General features: G+C 36.6%; 1 protein-coding gene across 16 annotated transcripts in view; it reads left to right on the top strand.

Annotated features, from left to right (window-relative positions):
* DPY19L1 (dpy-19 like 1) overlaps positions 1-18,082 on the top strand; it is a 282,848-nt gene that overhangs the window by 38,677 nt on the left and 226,089 nt on the right. For all 16 annotated transcript variants that reach the window (XM_021079309.1, XM_021079325.1, XM_021079315.1 and 13 more), the window contains exons 7-10: positions 3,189-3,246; positions 11,801-11,892; positions 16,028-16,127; positions 17,778-17,855. In XM_021079309.1, the coding sequence (XP_020934968.1) occupies positions 3,189-3,246; positions 11,801-11,892; positions 16,028-16,127; positions 17,778-17,855 (328 nt within the window). The remainder of the gene's footprint in view (positions 1-3,188; positions 3,247-11,800; positions 11,893-16,027; positions 16,128-17,777; positions 17,856-18,082) is intronic.

Raw genomic sequence — 18,082 nt, forward strand, 5'->3', positions numbered from 1 at the left:
GGTGCGAGTGGGGTGTAAGTGTAAATGTGATAAATGTTTAGCAAGCTTAGATGCTTTAAAATTTGTGCAATAGGAGCTTTCATATTTTCTGACAGTGGTGGTAATATTGCAGAAAAAAACCTTTTTTTTTAATTTTTATTTTTTTTAACTGCAGGGGAATGCTGAACTGTAATGGGGGAAAAAAAACCAAAAAACAAAAAACAATTTTAAGTATTCTGAATACTAAATCTTTCTGTTCAGCAAAATAAAATGAGCTATGTGGTAGTCTCCAAGGACCTGAGGGTAAATGCTGGAGACACTATTCTAGATTCATGAAATGTCACAGCATTTCCTAGTGATTGTAACTTAGAACAGTCTTTGTCAATAAGCAAAGTTTAATCTCCCCTCCTGGCTATGCAGGGCATGAACTTATACCAGAAAATCTGCCTCCCTGCTTAATTAAGCAAAGAGCTATAATCATGAAAGATGCTGGGCCATAACGTATATTATAATAGAACACTATATAATTTTGAGCTGCAGAAGACCTTCACAGGCAAAATAAGAAGTGCAGAAATAAAGAAAAATACTGACATTTTACTATAAAATTAACTACACAAAAATTAATTTTTTTTCTGGCAGAATACTCCATAAATTATATCCAAAGTGTTTGTCACACATAATGATGATAAAACTTAGATATCCCTAATGTTTAAATGGGGAAATAGAATCCAATAGAAAAACAGACAAGACTGCGAACAGGCAGTTTACAGAGGAGGAAATGAACATTGTCAAACAGACAAAAACAACTCACTAGAATGATGCTGTGCACAAGTGGGAAGGAAGTACAAATCACAATAGCAGCGAGAAAAAAATTTCCACCATTCAGTGGGCAAAGTGTAAAAGGATTGGGGCGCATTTGGTGCCGTGTTACAGGGAAACGGGGAAATGCACCCATCATACAGTGGTGGGGGTGGGGACTAGAATGGCTTTTCTGGAAAGTTCATGTTCTTTGATTTGGCAGTCTTACAAGTCAGGTATATCCAATAGAGATAAAAGCGTCAGTTTTTACATGTGCAAAGATGTTATTTTAACATTTTTAAAATTATAGCAAGGAATTAAAAAACATCTGTATGTCCAATAACAGTGAAAAGGCTGAACGAATTGCAGTATGTTTGTACTATGCAGTATTTGACATCTATTCAAAAGAATGCCTTGGATTACATGTATTGATAAGGAATAATCTTTATGATAGATTAATTATAAAAGGGACATTTCAGAGGGATGTTAAAAAACATTACAAAATATATTTATATGGAGACAAAAATTTGGAAGAATGGACACACTCGAATATCATTGCTGATTATCTTAGTTGAATGGGATGAGGGGAGAGTGGCTAGGAGGAAACCATTTTTAAAATATATAGACCTTTAAAATATGTAGACTTTTTGTCTTGTTAGAATATGCTTAAATTATTAAAATAAATTTATCTATTTAACATCTAGTGTTTAAATACATAATTATTTATCTAAGCCCATTACTCATTGTTAAGCTTGCCAAAGTCTCATCACTTGCAGTGAGGGCTAGGGTTTGCTTGCTTGCTGGTCTCTTGAAGTAGTCATACTGCATCTCTGAGGAGAGAACCCTGACTTCTGCTCGCTGGCCTGTCCTACTTTCTGGCTCTTTATCTATCCCTCTTATTTCTGTGATCCATCACTTCACCTACTCCCTGGCCACTCCTTTGCCGCTTTGTATTTCATTTGTGCCAGTCTAAGTTAATAACTGGTAGAGAAAAATCACACAGTCCCTACCATTAGCATCTGTATGAATTTGTGATCTTGAGCTTCAGTTGCTCCCTTAAAGATGGCTCTATATAGCTCTCTGTTTTCCCTCCTTATCTCTCCCCTTAAATGCAAGTATTATTTCAGACACCCGCCTCCTTTTCCCTCCAACCTTTAGCACTGCCACCTCATCTCTTGAGCAGCAAGTGTCTCCATGCTCTGACTCTGAAAATGGCAACCCCATACTCTATAGTCCTTGACACTGGACATGTAAACTACACCCTCCTCTTGGGTCGAGGCTGACTGCCCCCTTGCAGGGGATCCCAGCCCTTCCTGTCTCTTCTGGGGGAAGTGCAGAGGGTGTGTGTGCTCGCTTCGTGTGCTGCCTTCTCTTGTATCTTCTCTGTGTTTCCTCATTTCTGCATCCTGAAGAACAGATATAATGGCCTAGAATTCCTGTGTCTGATTCTTTGTTACTTCTCTGTGTTATACACGTATTTGTTGGATGGATAGAAAGGAGAGATATTTGAGTAAAATAATGAGAAAGGAACGTGATCTAAATTAAAGAGAGTAAGAAGAGCTCATGAGTAGAGATGAAAGAAATGATGGAACAAACCTAAAAACAGCCTTTCTTTCCCCTGCTCAGATGCTGCTGACTGGGGTGGCAGGAGAGTGGGCAAGTATTTCACTCTTACCTGAGCAAATGAGAGTTTAATTGTTAGGACTGCCAAATCATACCATTGTGGGTTCTTAGCTAGACTTGTAAGCCAGATTCTCCTGTTTTGGTATTTGTGTTGTATTTTCCAATCTTTTGAAAACGAATGAGAGATAAAACTTTATCTGTAAACTAGTGTTTTCCAAGCATGTTCTGTAGAAAAGTAGCTTGGAGATGGGGTTTGAGAAATACTGATTAGCGGAATCTTTAATGTGCTAACATGATTTGTGAATTTCCAAGAGCAGGAGACAATGTGACGATTTCCAGCTTTATGACCATAAAGCACTTTCCTGCACGTCCTCCCATCCCCTCTTCTGTGTATCATATACCAAGAAAAATAGATTGAGAAATGCTGAGGGACACTAATATGTAGTACTAAAGAATTACAAAAAAAAAAAAAAAACAAAGAAAAGGAAAGATCAGGTTGCATGATACCCAGTGAAATGACTATTAAGAACTTTTTAAATTCCTTATCAGTTTGTGTGTTTTTCTGTACATTTCAAAGATGGTAAATGATTTTTTAAAAAAATGAAACTTGCTTTGACAAATGATACACTTGAGGAAATAAGCTATTTTATAAATAAGTATAGTAGAGTTCTGGTGTGGCTAAAACTTTTTGTAGTACTAGCAGAGTATCATGCTGTATTATTTCAAGGTTTTACTAGGATTGACCTGGTTTCTATTGTTCAAGTTGCATTTTCTTATCTCTTTTCCAGTGGCAGCCGATTAGGAGGCCTGGTTACGGTGTTGTGCTTCTTTTTCAATCATGGAGAGGTAGGTAGTCAACAAATATTTTCAAAATCTTTAGGGTTTTTTTCTTCTAGAAATACAGGTTTCTTCTTTAGGTGGTCAAATATTTTTTAAAATTTTAGGAAATTTTGCTTATAGAAATATGTTTCTTTAAATTTTCTGTAGTAGCATTCATTAAATTTTTGATCTTATTTTGATTCAGATTTTAAACACTAGCATTTATCTTAAGTTATCTTTTCATGACCATTGTATCTTTTATGTGATATATTTCTTAGTGGTTTGAAGAAATAATGGGTCTATGTTAATTCTGAATGTAATTTAAAACTGCGAAAACTCATGTTTTAGCTATAATAACACTAATCTGGCCATGGATACAGTTAACTTCCTATATGGGGGTAACTTTTTGATGTAGGATTATAGCTAAAGTGTGCCTATAGTTTTAAGGCATTTGTATTAAACTTTGACTGACTTTTAAGTATCCTTTATAGAATATTTTATTATATCTATAAATTTGCACAATCCATGGGCTTTCTAAAGAGAATAGCATTGTAAAAAGCATGGACTCCAGATCCAGGCTACTTGCGTTCAGATTCTGGCTTTGCCATTTAGTGGCTCTGCGACTTGGGCAAATCATTTAATCTTACCTACCTTAGTTACCTTTTTGTAAATTGGTGTAATGATGTTACCCATCTCAGGGGATTATCGGGGAGAGTAAATGAGTTCATATGTGTAATGTGCCTAGAACATGTTTGACATGTAGTTATTATGTAATCATTAGTTTGTGTAATTGTTAGTTTGTATTACTATTAGTAACTTATATTATAGCTGTGGGAGTTCCCACTGTGGCTCTGAGGTAAAGAACCGACAAGTATCCACGAGGATGCTGGCTTGATCTCTGGCCTCCCTCAGTGGATTAAGTATCTGGCATTGCCATGAGCTGTAGTGAAGGTCACAGACGTGGCTCAGCTCCTATGTTGCTGTGGCTGTGGTATAGGTTGGCACCTGCAGCTGCAATTCGAACCCTAGCCTGGGAACTTCCATAAGCTGCACATGCGGCCCTAAAAAAAAAAATTAAATAAATCATAGTCGTAAATGTATAATATGTATCTGTCTGGTTTTCTTTCATGGTAAATATGGTGTGAGGGGAAAGAAAAGAAAGGCCAGATTGCTTTGTGTGAAGTAACTTAATGCTTCTATGTGTTTCTACGCTATGTATGTACAGTATTTGAGTATGCACATGTTACAAAGTCCTAAGAGTAGTCATGTAAAAACTTAACTGAAGTCTGAAACTTGAACTTCTTTTTGTTATTCAATGGCTTACTGATGGATATTCAGTGGCTTACTGATGGATATTGAACTAACACATCCTTAGAGTTTAGAATCACAGAAATGTAAAGCTAGAGTGGCTTTATAGATTAGAGCATTTGACAGAGGATTGCAATGTGACATCAGTTAATTGGTTTGGTCTGAATTTTGAGCAAGAGAAAAAGAATTATTTGATTCGTTTTGACTATGGCTGCTGCTCAGTGCCTCAGTGTGGACCATTTGGAAGCACAGATCTGTGAGAATTGACTTAAAAAATAGGAAATAATCACTTAACAATGAAAAAAAGGAGCACTGGAGTTCCCGTCTTGGCGCAGTGGTTAACGAATCCGACTAGGAACCATGAGGTTGCGGGTTCGGTCCCTGCCCCTTGCTCAGTGGGTTAACGATCCGGCGTTGCCGTGAGCTGTGGTGTAGGTTGCAGACGTGGCTCGGATCCCGCGTTGCTGTGGCTCTGGCGTAGGCCGGTGGCTACAGCTCCGATTCGACCCCTAGCCTGGGAACCTCCATATGGAGGTTCTCCATATGAAGAAAAGAAAAAAAGGAGCACTGAGTGTTCACAGTGAGATGTTGAGAGGAAGGGAATTATTGAAAAATGTGAAGCCAAGGCACGGTTTTAAAGACTACCGTCTGTTAAGAAAAATCTGTGATACCCTTGGTGAAAATTAAAGGTTACTAATTCTTGATCTTGCGTTTTTTGAGTGATTTTAATATTCGTGTAGCATGAACATCATTTCTTAGAAAGTCTTTTTAGTTTGTAACAGTGAAATTTAGACAGTTCAGTTCATTTTTCAGATTGATAAATTTTTTTTTTATATTTTTCAGCTACTTGGTATATTGAAGCATGCTTAGGGATCATTTTCTACTTAGGAAAAGGTAAACTAAATGAGATTAGAATTAGAATTGTAGTTTTACTGAATGAGTCAAGTAGATAATTGTACTTACATCAGTAGCTGTAGCTTTAGAGCAGAAAAACGACCACTTAGAGTAATGACACGTTAAAATTGAGAACATAAATGGCAGTTTGAGGTAAAATAATCATGAGAACTCAAGTAACTAAAAACTATTTTATTGTAATTTTATACTTATTTTGGTTTTCATATTGTGAGATTTTCAGGCTATTGTTTTCTTCTGATTCTTAAAAATATTGCCTGAAGCACATATTTTTTTATATGAGAGGAAGCTTCTACTCTGGTAATACCTATTTATGCATTTTGTGAGCTTTTCCAGAGAATCACAGTCTTTGGCTCAATGGAATTTCTGACAGTTTACTACTTGTTATCCCACTTTCTTCTTTTTTTGTCTTTTTTTTTTGCCATTTCTTGGGGTGCTCCCTTGGTATATGGAGGTTCCCAGGCTAGGGGTCTAATCAGAGCTGTAGCTGCCAGCCTTCGCCAGAGCCACAGCAACGCAGGATCCGAGCCACATCTGCGACCTACACCACAGCTCACGGCAATGCCAGATCCTTAACCCACTGAGCAAGGCCGGGGATCAAATCTGGAACCCCATGGTTCCTAGTCGGATTCGTTAACCACTGAGCCACGATGCGAACTCCTGTTACCCCTCTTTCTTAAAAAAGTTACTTAAATCATGTGGTGATTTATGTGCCAAAAAGTAATTGTGAATTGTTTCCTGACTTTAAGTTCTATTTCCACTATTTAGTTTGCTCTGCACTTGCATCTAAGCTAGTATATGATTAAATCTTTTCTTTATCCATTCATCTATTTTTTTTGAAGTATAGTTTATTTATAAGGTCATGTTTCAGGTTTTCAGCAAAGTGATTCAGTTTTATATATATGTGTTTGTATGTATGTATATGTGTATATATATGTGTGTATACACACACACACCTACATATACTCTTTCAGATTCTTTTCCCTTATAGAGTATTACAAAATATTGAGTATAGTCCCTTGTGCTGTACAGTAGGTCCCTGTTGGTTATCTGCTTTATATATAGGAGTGGGTGTGTCAATCCCAAACTCAGGCATGTAGGGTGAGGACCTGGGCACTTGGATCCCATCATGAATCTTACTAAGCTGGGCAGGGTTACAGTTTTGATTTGTTGTAGTTTACCTCCAGTTTCAAATGAATTAAGATTTCTACCCTTCGGCTCAATCTCCAGATTCCCAGATGCTCAGCCCAGGGCATGATCTCTTTGATTTTACCCCCAATGGAATTTAGAGGAGTTAGTTTGCAGCCGTTTAGTTTCAGTCCATCGTTGGATTCTACTTAAGCAAGTTCCTGGAAGTTAAGCACTATGTGAGATTCTGCCTCCTGGCTGCTCTTCACTGCTTCTTTACCCCAGTTTGGGTATCCATTTAACTTAGTACCATTTGTTGAAAAATCCATTCTTGCCCCATTGAACTGTAGTTGTGCTTTTATCATTAATCAAATGACTATATATGGGTAGATTTGTTTTTCGACTCTCAGATCTGTTTCATTTGTCTGTTTATCTTTAAGCCATTATCATACTATCTTAAATATTGTAGCATTAAAAGTTTAATATCTGGTAGTGAAAGTCTCCAACTTTGTTCTTCTCCAGTGTTGCTTTAGCAATTCCAGGTTCTTTATATTTCCATGTAGATTTTAGAATCCGCTTGCCATGACTCCCCCTTCCCCCAACACATATACAACCGGCTGGGACTTTAGTTGTGATTGCCTTGGATCTCTAGATCAATTTAGAGAGAAGCGACATTCTAAATATATCAAACCTTCCTATCCATAAACATAGATATTCTTTCATTTATATCAGTCTTCTTTAATTTCTTTTGACAGTGTTTTATGTCTTGCAATTTTTTATTAGATTAATTACTAATATTATAGTTATGTATATAATATGTATTATATGTATTACATGTATATAATATGTATATTACATGTATATATGTATTGTATATATAGTGCTCTTCTCTGTCTTTTTTTTTTTTTTTTTTTTTTTTTTTTGTCTTTTTTTTGCTATTTCTTGGGCCGCTCCTGTGGCATATGGAGGTTCCCAGGCTAGAGGTCCAATTGGAGCCGTAGCCACCGGCCTGCGCCAGGGCCACAGCAACGCAGGATCCAAGCCTCGTCTGCAACCTACACCACAGCTCACGGCAATGCCGGATCCTTAACCCACTGAGCAAGGGCAGGGACCGAACCCACAACCTCATGGTTCCTAGTCGGATTCGTTAACCACTGCGCCATGACGGGAACTCCTTCTCTGTCTTTTTGATGTGTCCTCAGTGTTCTTGGAACACTAACTTTCTAGTTCAAAAAGATGTTCCAAGATCACCTAATGCTTTCTTGTCCCCAGATATGGAAGCAGTCATTTTCCAAGGAATCTTGGATCCTATTCATGAAAAATGGTATTTAGAGACCACAAGCAGGGTGCTTGGTGTGCTTACTGCTTATCGAATGTGATCGCTTTTAGCTCCTTTCAGCAAAAATCATTAATTCATACTTATTCGTCCAATAATTCTAATCCAATAATTCAGTATTCTAAACTCTGCCTTCCCCCACTCCATATTTGTATCTCCTTCTTCCCCGCAATCTAAATGTATTTACTTTCTTTCTTCTATAGTACACACAAAATAATTTCAGAATTAGGATACTAATCCAACTACCAATAACAAACCTGCTAAGTAAGGTTTAAGATTTCTTTGCTGTTCTTTTTTTTGTAAGATTATGTCCTACTAAGGGGGTATAGAGTTCAAAAGTAAAACAGGTAAAATATACCTAATTATTTTTGCTTCTCTATTGTGTTACCATTTAATACAATTAGAATCACTTATTTCAGTTTCTATTTATACTACTTTTTTGTTTTGATGTATACTTTTATACTGTATACACAATTCTTATTACATTGATAACCTTGAAAAGTTTGGTTTACAGCCACATGGTAAAATAAAGGTGGTCAAGTTAATATTGATAACATCTTATCAGATATTCTTTTCTGACTTGTTTTAAATAAGTAATGAATGGTCAGGTTTGAGTCATTGCAACAAAGGATGGAGTCTTACAGGTGTAATTTATTCCTTATCCAACAAAGCTGACTGATTTCACAGAAGTTCTCTGCAAACTTTAGGGTAGGATATGCTGATATCTGGAAGTTCAGAGACAAAAAAAGATAAATGTTTCTTTTCATGGAACTAGTAGAAATTCTTTATTAAGATAGTAAAACTTAAAAATAGCAATTATACATCACTGTAACATTCCTGTGAGCCAATTGTATTACAAATTCAAATTAGCATATGTAACTGGCTGGTTAATAAGGCAGCATATTAATACATGATGCAGAAAGAGACTCTCCAAGTAATCTACCAGACCTATTATCATTTGCGCAGTGCCGTCAGGCTCACAAAGCCCATGCCTGGCTAAGTCAGGGTCTGCCTAAACAATGGGACCACCCTAAGTAACATCAAATAAAAGATGTTCAAACAATGGCTGTTGCACAGAGCATTTTTATGGTTGGCATCTGGATAGCTAAATCCTTAAACCTCTACCATTCTCTGAAAAAGAATAGCCAAACGCATGGTGGTCAGAAATCTTTTTTGGAATCCCTGCAAGTATAATGTTTAAAACAATATTATAGCTAATATATTAGTGTAGCAGTTAGAGGTGGGATAATTTGTTTTAAACCCAAACATTATGCTAACAAGATACAATTGATCCTACAAATGTCAACTCTGGTTAAAACTCTTGAAACAAGCCTTAACATGATTTATCTGATACTAACTATAATTTATAATTCACTAGTCAGTTCTTCTAAATTGTGAAGAGAAATCAGTTAGATTATTCTAGATATCTCCTAGTATAAATAAACTATTTGGAAGGAGAAGTTGAAAAATGAGGAGTTCCTGTTGTGGCTCAGCAGGTCAAGGTCTCTGTAATGATGCGGGTTGGATCACTGATCTCACTCATGGGGTTAAGGATCTGGTGTTGCGACAAGGTCCTGTGGTGTAGGTCGCAAATGTGGCTTGGATCTGATGTTGCTGTGGCTGTGGTGTAGGCTGCAGCTGCAGCTCTGATTTGACCCTGGCCCAGGAATTCCATATGCCACAAGTGTGGCCATAAAAAAAAAAAAAAAAAAGAAAAGAAATTGAAGGTGTTTATTGCTGAAATTCCTTTGTTTTTCATTCTTGAGTAAATAGCTTAAAAATTCAGCCTTTACCAAACAAAATAAATTAAAAACCTGTTGTCATCAATATGTAGGTAGTTTTATGCTGTGATATTATTCAGTGCTATGAAATGTGTGTTAAAAATTATATAGTGGGTGATGACAGTTTAAACAGTGTAAGATTTTTTGCTGAATTTATTCTCACAATTAAAAAAAATCTTGTTTTTTGTCAGAGTACAGAATATATTTGTTTAGTCCTTTTTGAAGCAGTTTACATGTGTATATTTTCTCCTTTATTTCTTACATTAAAGATAATGCCTTTAAAAGGCATTGGTATTTTAAGCTGTCATCCTATAAAGAGAAATTTAGATTTTTCCTTTTCATTTAAAATTATAGTTAAAGAAAAATATTTATTTATTGAAACTTAAGGTATGATGAAAGCAAATCTGTTTACTATTTTCATATTATATGGTGTCATCTGAAACAATTATATTTGTACGAGAGCTAGTAGAGCATCCTGTGTTATTGGAGAAACACTTCCGCATACATTTGAATTCATGCACTTTTAACACTTAGGAGGAGAAGACCTTGCTCTCTGTTACAGTTTATAACTGAGCCTTCTTATCCGTACTTTCCTAGAGGATGTAATTGAGTTTTAGAGAACTGGGTGACTTACACTATTATGAGAAATGAATTTCTGAGATGACAACACGGTTGAATGTAGTAACAAAATAAATGTGAGTGAACAGTCTGTGTGAAGAAAACTTTCAAATTGTGTATTATATAGTTTAAATATTTTCCTACTGGTCTTTGTAGGGGATTGGTAGCTTTATAAACTTTGGTTAGATATCTCTACTATCATCATACTGAAATCTCTAGTTAATTTAATAAACTAACGGATTTTTTTAAAGTGCATTTCGGTATCAACAAAAAAGCATTTTTAAAGACTTTTCAGTCTTTTTGTATCTCCTTCGTAAATAGATATTTATGTTAATTTCATAGAGAATGGTGAGTTTTGGTTTAAAAAAGAGGAGTAAATTGGCTCATGTTTTCTATAGCAGAAGTAGAAATAGCTAATAGTCTGAAGTAGAGTTAAAATAAAGAAAAGGGGTATTTCCACTGTGGTCTTTGTAGTTCTATGTAGTTTTTAAAGTAGCCATGCTTGACATGAAAGATGTAATAATTTCATCTAATGTGACTAGCTTAGTAGTAGCAATATCAAATTGTTTACATTTAATTGAGTGCAGTTTACTTTAAATTGAAAAATGGACCTATTAATATACTTAGTATATATGCAAAAAATTATGGAGTCCTGCACTTGAGATATTAAATTATTTAAGTCTTTTTTTTTTTTCTTTTTTTGCTATTTCTTGGGCTGCTCCCGTGGCATATAGAGGTTCCCAGGCTAGGGATCGAATTGGAGCTGTAGCCACCGGCCTACGCCAGAGCCACAGCAACGCGGGATCCGAGCCGCGTCTGCAACCTACACCACAGCTCACGGCAACGCCGGATCGTTAACCCACTGAGCAAGGGGCAGGGACCGAACCCGCAACCTCATGGTTCCTAGTCGGATTTGTTAACCACTGCGCCACGACGGGAACTCCTATTTAAGTCTTAATTATTTAAGATAATTAATTATTTAAGTAAGCTCTTCAGGAAGGTTGATACTTGACTGTTTTTTATTATTTTATTCCATCCCCTGTGCCACTTTTAAACATTTTGCAGTCCAGGGTAGCTTGGTCAAAGAAGTAAAAACAAAATTGGAGTGCTCCTTTTAAGGGGCAGTGTCAATAAAAACACTAATAGTCATGACCATAGAGAGTTTTCAAGTATTGGTTATGGATAGTTTTGCTGAAATTCGTATGAAAGAAAATAAAGTATAGTTCGTTTTCATAACCAATTCAAAAATAATGTTTTTAATTTAGGCGAAACATTTTCTTGCTGATACTTTTCCTATTTTCCTTTTAAGCCGAAGTTGAAGTTTTTTAGTTCATGATTGTTGACAATTCACCATGTTACTGTTTCACAAGATCTTATGACATGTATGTCTTCTTCCTGGTTTTGCTGTTGGGGAAAAAACTGAATAGCAAGTTTCACTTGGTATGTCTTACTCAAGAAATTTAGCAAGGATACCATACACTATGAATTTTTTTTTCAGTGTACTCGTGTGATGTGGACACCTCCTCTTCGTGAAAGCTTTTCATATCCATTCCTTGTACTTCAGATGTTGCTTGTGACTCATATTCTCAGGTAACTTTGATTTATCTTTAGTAGTTTGTTTTGTGTCGAATAACTTAAGCTAGAATTTTTTAAATTGCCATTATTAAAACAGTGCAATAAAATAATTAAGATGGTGCTGTTGCTAGGTTGAATTCATAAAAAAGAGTATAACTTCAAAATATTTACTACCAAAACCTTTCCTTAATCTGCCTTCTAGCCTTCTTCCCTTTAATTAGTGGTCCACAAATACTGCTTGAGGAGCAGCAGATCTGCTTCCACGTCCTCTGTCATCTGCACTTTCCTGAGCCATTTTCTGCCACCACTACAGCTTCCTCCAAACTAGACAGAAAGATGGAGGAAAGCTGGTGAGAGTAAAGAATATCCTATACCATATAACCCTTTAGAGCAAAGAGCAGTTCATAGAATAAGTGTGGTCAGATACATTAATACCTTTCTACATTTGTTTAGCATCCATGAGAATTAAGCAGTAGATAGAATGAAACCACCTGAGTAAACAAAGGAATGCTAATAGAATTTCTGCTAAAAACTCTGGGTTGGATTGGGCTCTCCCATGTTTCTCTGGCCTTCAGTAAGAGACCTAACAGACTGCAGCAGCACACAAGTGGAAAGAGTGTTGGACCAAGAGCAGTTTCCTCCTATTTCTATTGACAGATACTGAATTTAGATGGATGCTGCCTTGGTTCAGAAGGTGAAAATAGCAAAATGGATTTTATGAAACAGTAGAACAGAGCATGATGAAAATCTGAAGATGCCTCAGACTAAGAGCTCCTTTCATTGATCTGCAGAACTGGTTGAAGTCTGTTACATCAAACCCTTTAGATGATCCATTTCCTCGTGATGATCTCAGCAGGAATAGAGCCATTATGTGGCTTTGCCTCTTATGGAGTGTTTTTAGAAGGGCCTTTCCCAGAACGTGGGATGGGTGACCGCTTTTGTATTAGCTTTTCAAGTTTCTGCTACTCCTGCCTGATTGCTTTCCTCTAAATTCTTCTCTTTTTTTTAATGGAAATTAAAGCTTCTTTAGCATCTTCAAATAAGGTAAACTTGGAATTCATAACCTTTAGTTTTGGGGCACCTTGATAGATGTTTCCTTCTCAAACAATTCAGGAAGTGTTGTGCTGTGGGAGCCTCTGATTCACCACTGCTCATGCTGTTTCCACATCCGCATTCTTGATCTTGGCTTTTTTCTCCAATGTAGTGTAGAGAGTGGACTTCCCATCAGTCTCTAATTTCTGCTTTTCTTCTACCTCTGCTTCTGTCTTAAATTCAGTGATGGCAAACTTTTGCTTTTTCTCAGATTCCCTTGCTAATCTTCTCTGATCTGAGCAGCTAGGGATGGTACTTCTCCACCTGCTGAGTGTTGTCTTTTTTAATCCACCCCAAGGGGCATTATATTGAAGGTTCTGCTAGGTTGCTGTTGCTTCCATGATCAGTTACCACAAACTTAGATTCATCATGTTATGTCTTATAGTTCTGTAAGTCAGAAATCCTAAGATAGAGGTGTCAGCAGTGCCGTATCCTTGGAAAGTCTAGGGGAAAGTCAATTTCCTTGTCTGCATTCCTTGACCTGCGGCCCCTTCCTTCTTGGAAGCTGGCAATGGCGAATTGAGTTCTTCTCTGTCAGCTTACTCAAGGCTTCTTCTTTGACTTTTAAGCACTCTTGTGATTATATTGGGCCCATCTGGACGATCCAGGATAATCTCCTTACTTGAAGGTCAGCTGATTGGTAACTTTAATCCCCCTTTAATGTAAAGTGTATGTGACACAGCTTCCAGGGCCTAGGACATGGACCTTTGTGGAAGCTCTTCTTCTGTTGACCATAGTGGAGCTACTCCAACGGTTTTTTTGGCTTCAGGCGCTGCTTTTCTCTTAGCATCTTTTGACTGGTTGTCAGGTGCTTTTGTGGTAAGCTTTTTCTTTATGTTTTCTTTAGCCTCCTAATCTTTGTCATTTCAGTTTCATCAACCTCCTCATTTCTATCTTTACTTTTGGTTCTTATAGAAAAGTGTTAAGCGGATTTTATTCCTTCAAGGTCTTTTTCATTCTCCTTGTTTTTCTCTAGTTGACACCTTCCTTCTGTTTTCTTGGCAACTACAGTCCTTTTTGCTGGGGAAAAGCACATCTTCTTTTCCTGAAGTTGTGATAAACTTTCCTTTCTTCTGAAGTTTAACAGCTTCATTTCTGCTGGTCATTTAAATCATCTGGTGTTTCATCCTTATTACTGAATTCTGTCTCCTTGGCACAGTAGCCATCTCCTTTAGTTCTTGGTTTCCAACTAAGATTGACATCTCCTGATGGAATGGGTGGAGGGGCGAATGCCTTGGGTGAGCCAAGAAGAAGCTGAGCAGGGTTTTATGGGCTGCAAGTACCGAGGAAACTGTTATAAAGCTAGAAAAGAGACTTTTCCTAATGCTAAACATTATTTATAAATAGGGTTAGAAAGGTATTTTATCTTAACAACTTGGTTTTACCCAGTTTTGAATTTTAAGTATATTTAGAGATTTAGTTTTATATAAATCACCTGATACTGATTGTTCCTGACACTTTTGTTTCCATTCTTCTAATCTTGGTTCAGTGCTATACTGATCCTGCCATCACCAGTTGAAATTCCTTTGCTTTCTATTGTTCCTCTTTCCCCTTAGTGTGTTCTGTACCCAGCTGACAGATTAGTATTAAATTCTGCTCAGAAATCTTTGTCTTTCATTACTGATAAAATGAAAATTACTTTCATTATTCAAAACCTGTAGTGAAATGCTTTTTTTTTTCTTTCTTTGTTTTTATGGGTGTACCTGCGGCATATGGAAATTCCTGGACTAGGGGTTGAATCAAAGCTGCAACTGCTGGCCTACACCACAATCACAGCAACACGGGATCTGAGCCGCATCTGCAACCTATACCGCAGCTTGCCCCAGTGCTGGATCCTTAACCCACTGAGCGAGGCCAGGGATCCAAACCTGAGTCCACTTGCTAGGCCACAGTGGGAACTCTGAAATGCTTTAATTTAAACAGTGGCTTTCCAGCTTTTTGACTGTGATCTCCAATAAATAAATACATTTTATATTGTGACCCAGTGTAAATATACATGTGTGCACACAAACAACTGAAACAGAAGTTTCATGGAATAGAACTCTTATTACATATAATGTAGTCATATTTTTTTTTTCTGCTCTGCTTCACCCCATTATAGATTGCTGGTTTTTACCTAATAAATTGGTTTTGTAACTCATTAATGGGTTACCTGAATTTTAAAAATACTTGATTTAGGGGCACAATAGAAAGAACTAGATTAGGAGAGCAGAGAGGGATGTCCTCTGGAGAAAGGCTACTTAGAGCAGTGAGCAAAGGCGATTTGTGGTGGCGCCTTGTGCCCCAGGCAAGCATGTCCAAGGGAGGACTTTCGGCTGTGTCCAAGGTGCACACCTTGTAGCCTCAGTATATGAACATATGCGCTTCACCTTGTGAAGCTGTTGGGCAGGTTGGGGGCTTTGCACTGGCTAACTGATTTAGGAGTGATTTAGGAGAAAAGTACTTCTTAAAACTAAGCTGAAAGCTAAAATCAACCTCACTCTCCTAAAAATCCCCTGCATTACAAGTTGGACCAGAGGGAAGCCTCTAAATGCGGCTCCAGAACAGCCCCTGCCTTTGCCTCCTCTTCTCTTTCCTTCATCCTGCCTGTGCAGGACCGAACATTTATCCCGTATCCTCCATGAAACCCTCCTCACTGCTCAGCTCATATCCTAGATTCTTGCATACTTGTCTGCAGAATACTTAGCACTCAGAGGCTGCTACTTCTGTGATTTTTTCATAGACACTGTCTCTCCAAATCTATTAAATGCAGCATTAAATATGTTTGGTCATGAATTCATCAAAATCTAGTTTGAAAAAACTCAGTGGACTCACTGACTCAGATACCCTCTCTTTCCTTGGCAGGCTTTGTTTTTTATAGTTATAATGGGTATTTACTTTTCATAGAAAATTGTTGCAATTCAGAATCAGGTATAATTTCTAATCCATTGGTTCATTTTGTTTATTTGTGTCTGGTTTATGTTATAATCAGATCATGTTTAGAGATTCTAATTTGCAGCACTTTGGAGCCATGCTAGAATAGTTTGTGGTTAAACTTACTTATTTTATCTTTTCCAAGGGCTACCAAAGTTTATAGAGGAAGCTTGATTGCACTCTGCATTTCCAATGTGTTTTTTATGCTTCCGTGGCAGTTTGCTCAGTTTGTACTTCTTACTCAGGTAAAGTGCTTATATTTTTAGACTGACTTAAGCTTAATGTGTTTGATTATTAAAACTCATTTGTCTAAAATTATAGAACTGATATGTTATATGATTCTAAGTCCTACTTTTTTAGTTGATACTTTGAAAGAAATTTCAGAGTAGGGAAATATATAAGGTTTATTTATTAATGGGTGTTAATTATTCACTTACTAGCAGAGTTCATTTATTGAACTTTACAAGAATGCTTATCTTTTTTTTTATTCAGTATTGGTGTGCTTAAAAGAGGACTGGTGCCATAACATTAAAGTATTTATCTTAAGAAGACTGTAGTTTTTATCTTAAGCAAAATGTATTTCTTCTCTGAATGATGCTATACAGGATAACACAGGACAAGTAACTAAACAATTTATGTTTTATGTAACTCCCCTACCAGTCTCTAATGTATCTATCTTCTTTCCATGTATACTTGTCTTCTCTCTTTCTCTTCAGATGAGGTCTGTAAAGCAAGTGAAGGCAGCTTATTGAGACAGGGAGTGAAATGTGTGCTCATTTCTCCCTGCCACCACTGCTTCTAATTCTTTATTAGAATGACCATATTCATATTCATATAAAGCAATTTAAGAGTTGCCTTTTAATGTCCTTTGAAACATCTTTCTTGAGAAATAGTCAGACTTGGATTTGAGTCTTAACTCCATTCACTAGCTTCTTGAATTGGACTGCATAACTTTCCTTAGTTTCAGTGTTCTCACATGTGAAATAGAGAAGGTGGGAGAAACTACCGTATTGGGTTGTGGTTAGAATCAGAAGTGGTCATGTATTTAAGACCCTTAACATATTAATTACTTGCTACTTAGCAAGACAGCAGATTAGCTACTTCTATAATTTTAATTTTTTTTACCTATCAGTTTTTAAAAAGATCTATTTGTACTTAATTCTTTTTTTGAGCTCATCTTTTAAACTCCTTTGTGTTCTTTAGTTTGATGACATTTTAAATGTTTCTGGTTTAAAATATCCCTGAGAGTCACTCCTTAAGATTCACTCCTAAAGGCCTGCTGTGTATTGCTTAGCCCCTGAGTACAAAAGGATTGTTTCTATCGCTTTCACTTAGTGGAGATGGTCTGCTTTTGGATTGGGGTGTTTTTTTATGGGTGGAGAGCGGGGTGCCTTGAGGTGAGTTGCAAGGAGTGAGGGGAGACAGTAGTATGCTTCTCTGTGGGGTTTATGTTGGCTAAAAACACACACTTCCCCACAGTTAGTGCGTCATAGCAGTCACCCTCAGCAGTGCTGTGTTCCCCATGGAGAAATCTGGGTAAAGGGAAACCTTGGTTTTTTGCTATTGGGAAAATTTGTTGAGCAAGGCACTTTGTAATTGTTCATGTTGACCATAGAGTTACTCTGACATTAAAATGAGTATTGTTTTTGATAATTTCCAAAGTAGATAATTTACATGGTTAATTGAGAGAGCTGTGTATAGCAGAGAAAAATCAACAATATTTGCTATATTAACAAATTGACCGTATTTAATAATAAGTTAGCAGGTAAGAGAGAAACGACACTTGCTTCCAATATAGATAAAAGTTTGAGACAAAATAACCTTTTCTTAATTTTTTAATCTATTCAGTGTATAGGTGATTTTAATTTTTAACACAACTCCTTTTTAAATTTCAGATTGCATCATTATTTGCAGTATATGTTGTGGGATACATTGATATATGCAAATTACGGAAGATTATTTATATGCACATGGTAATGGTTTTTAAATTCTTTTTTTCCATTTACTTTGACCTTAAAACACGCCTCTGATTAATATTTGACTTATTCATTGCTGAAACTAATTGTAACATAATTCCATAACTAAAACAAGTGTTATTCAAAAATATGACATAATTAACAGACCTTGTTTTAAACAGGCCACCCAGAAAATTTTAATTTGGGTCATGTTATCTGATATGAGTTTATACATTATCAGTTAA

The sequence above is a fragment of the Sus scrofa genome, chromosome 18, assembly GCF_000003025.6.
Source record: "Sus scrofa isolate TJ Tabasco breed Duroc chromosome 18, Sscrofa11.1, whole genome shotgun sequence".
In the NCBI taxonomy this organism is placed as follows: domain Eukaryota; kingdom Metazoa; phylum Chordata; class Mammalia; order Artiodactyla; family Suidae; genus Sus; species Sus scrofa.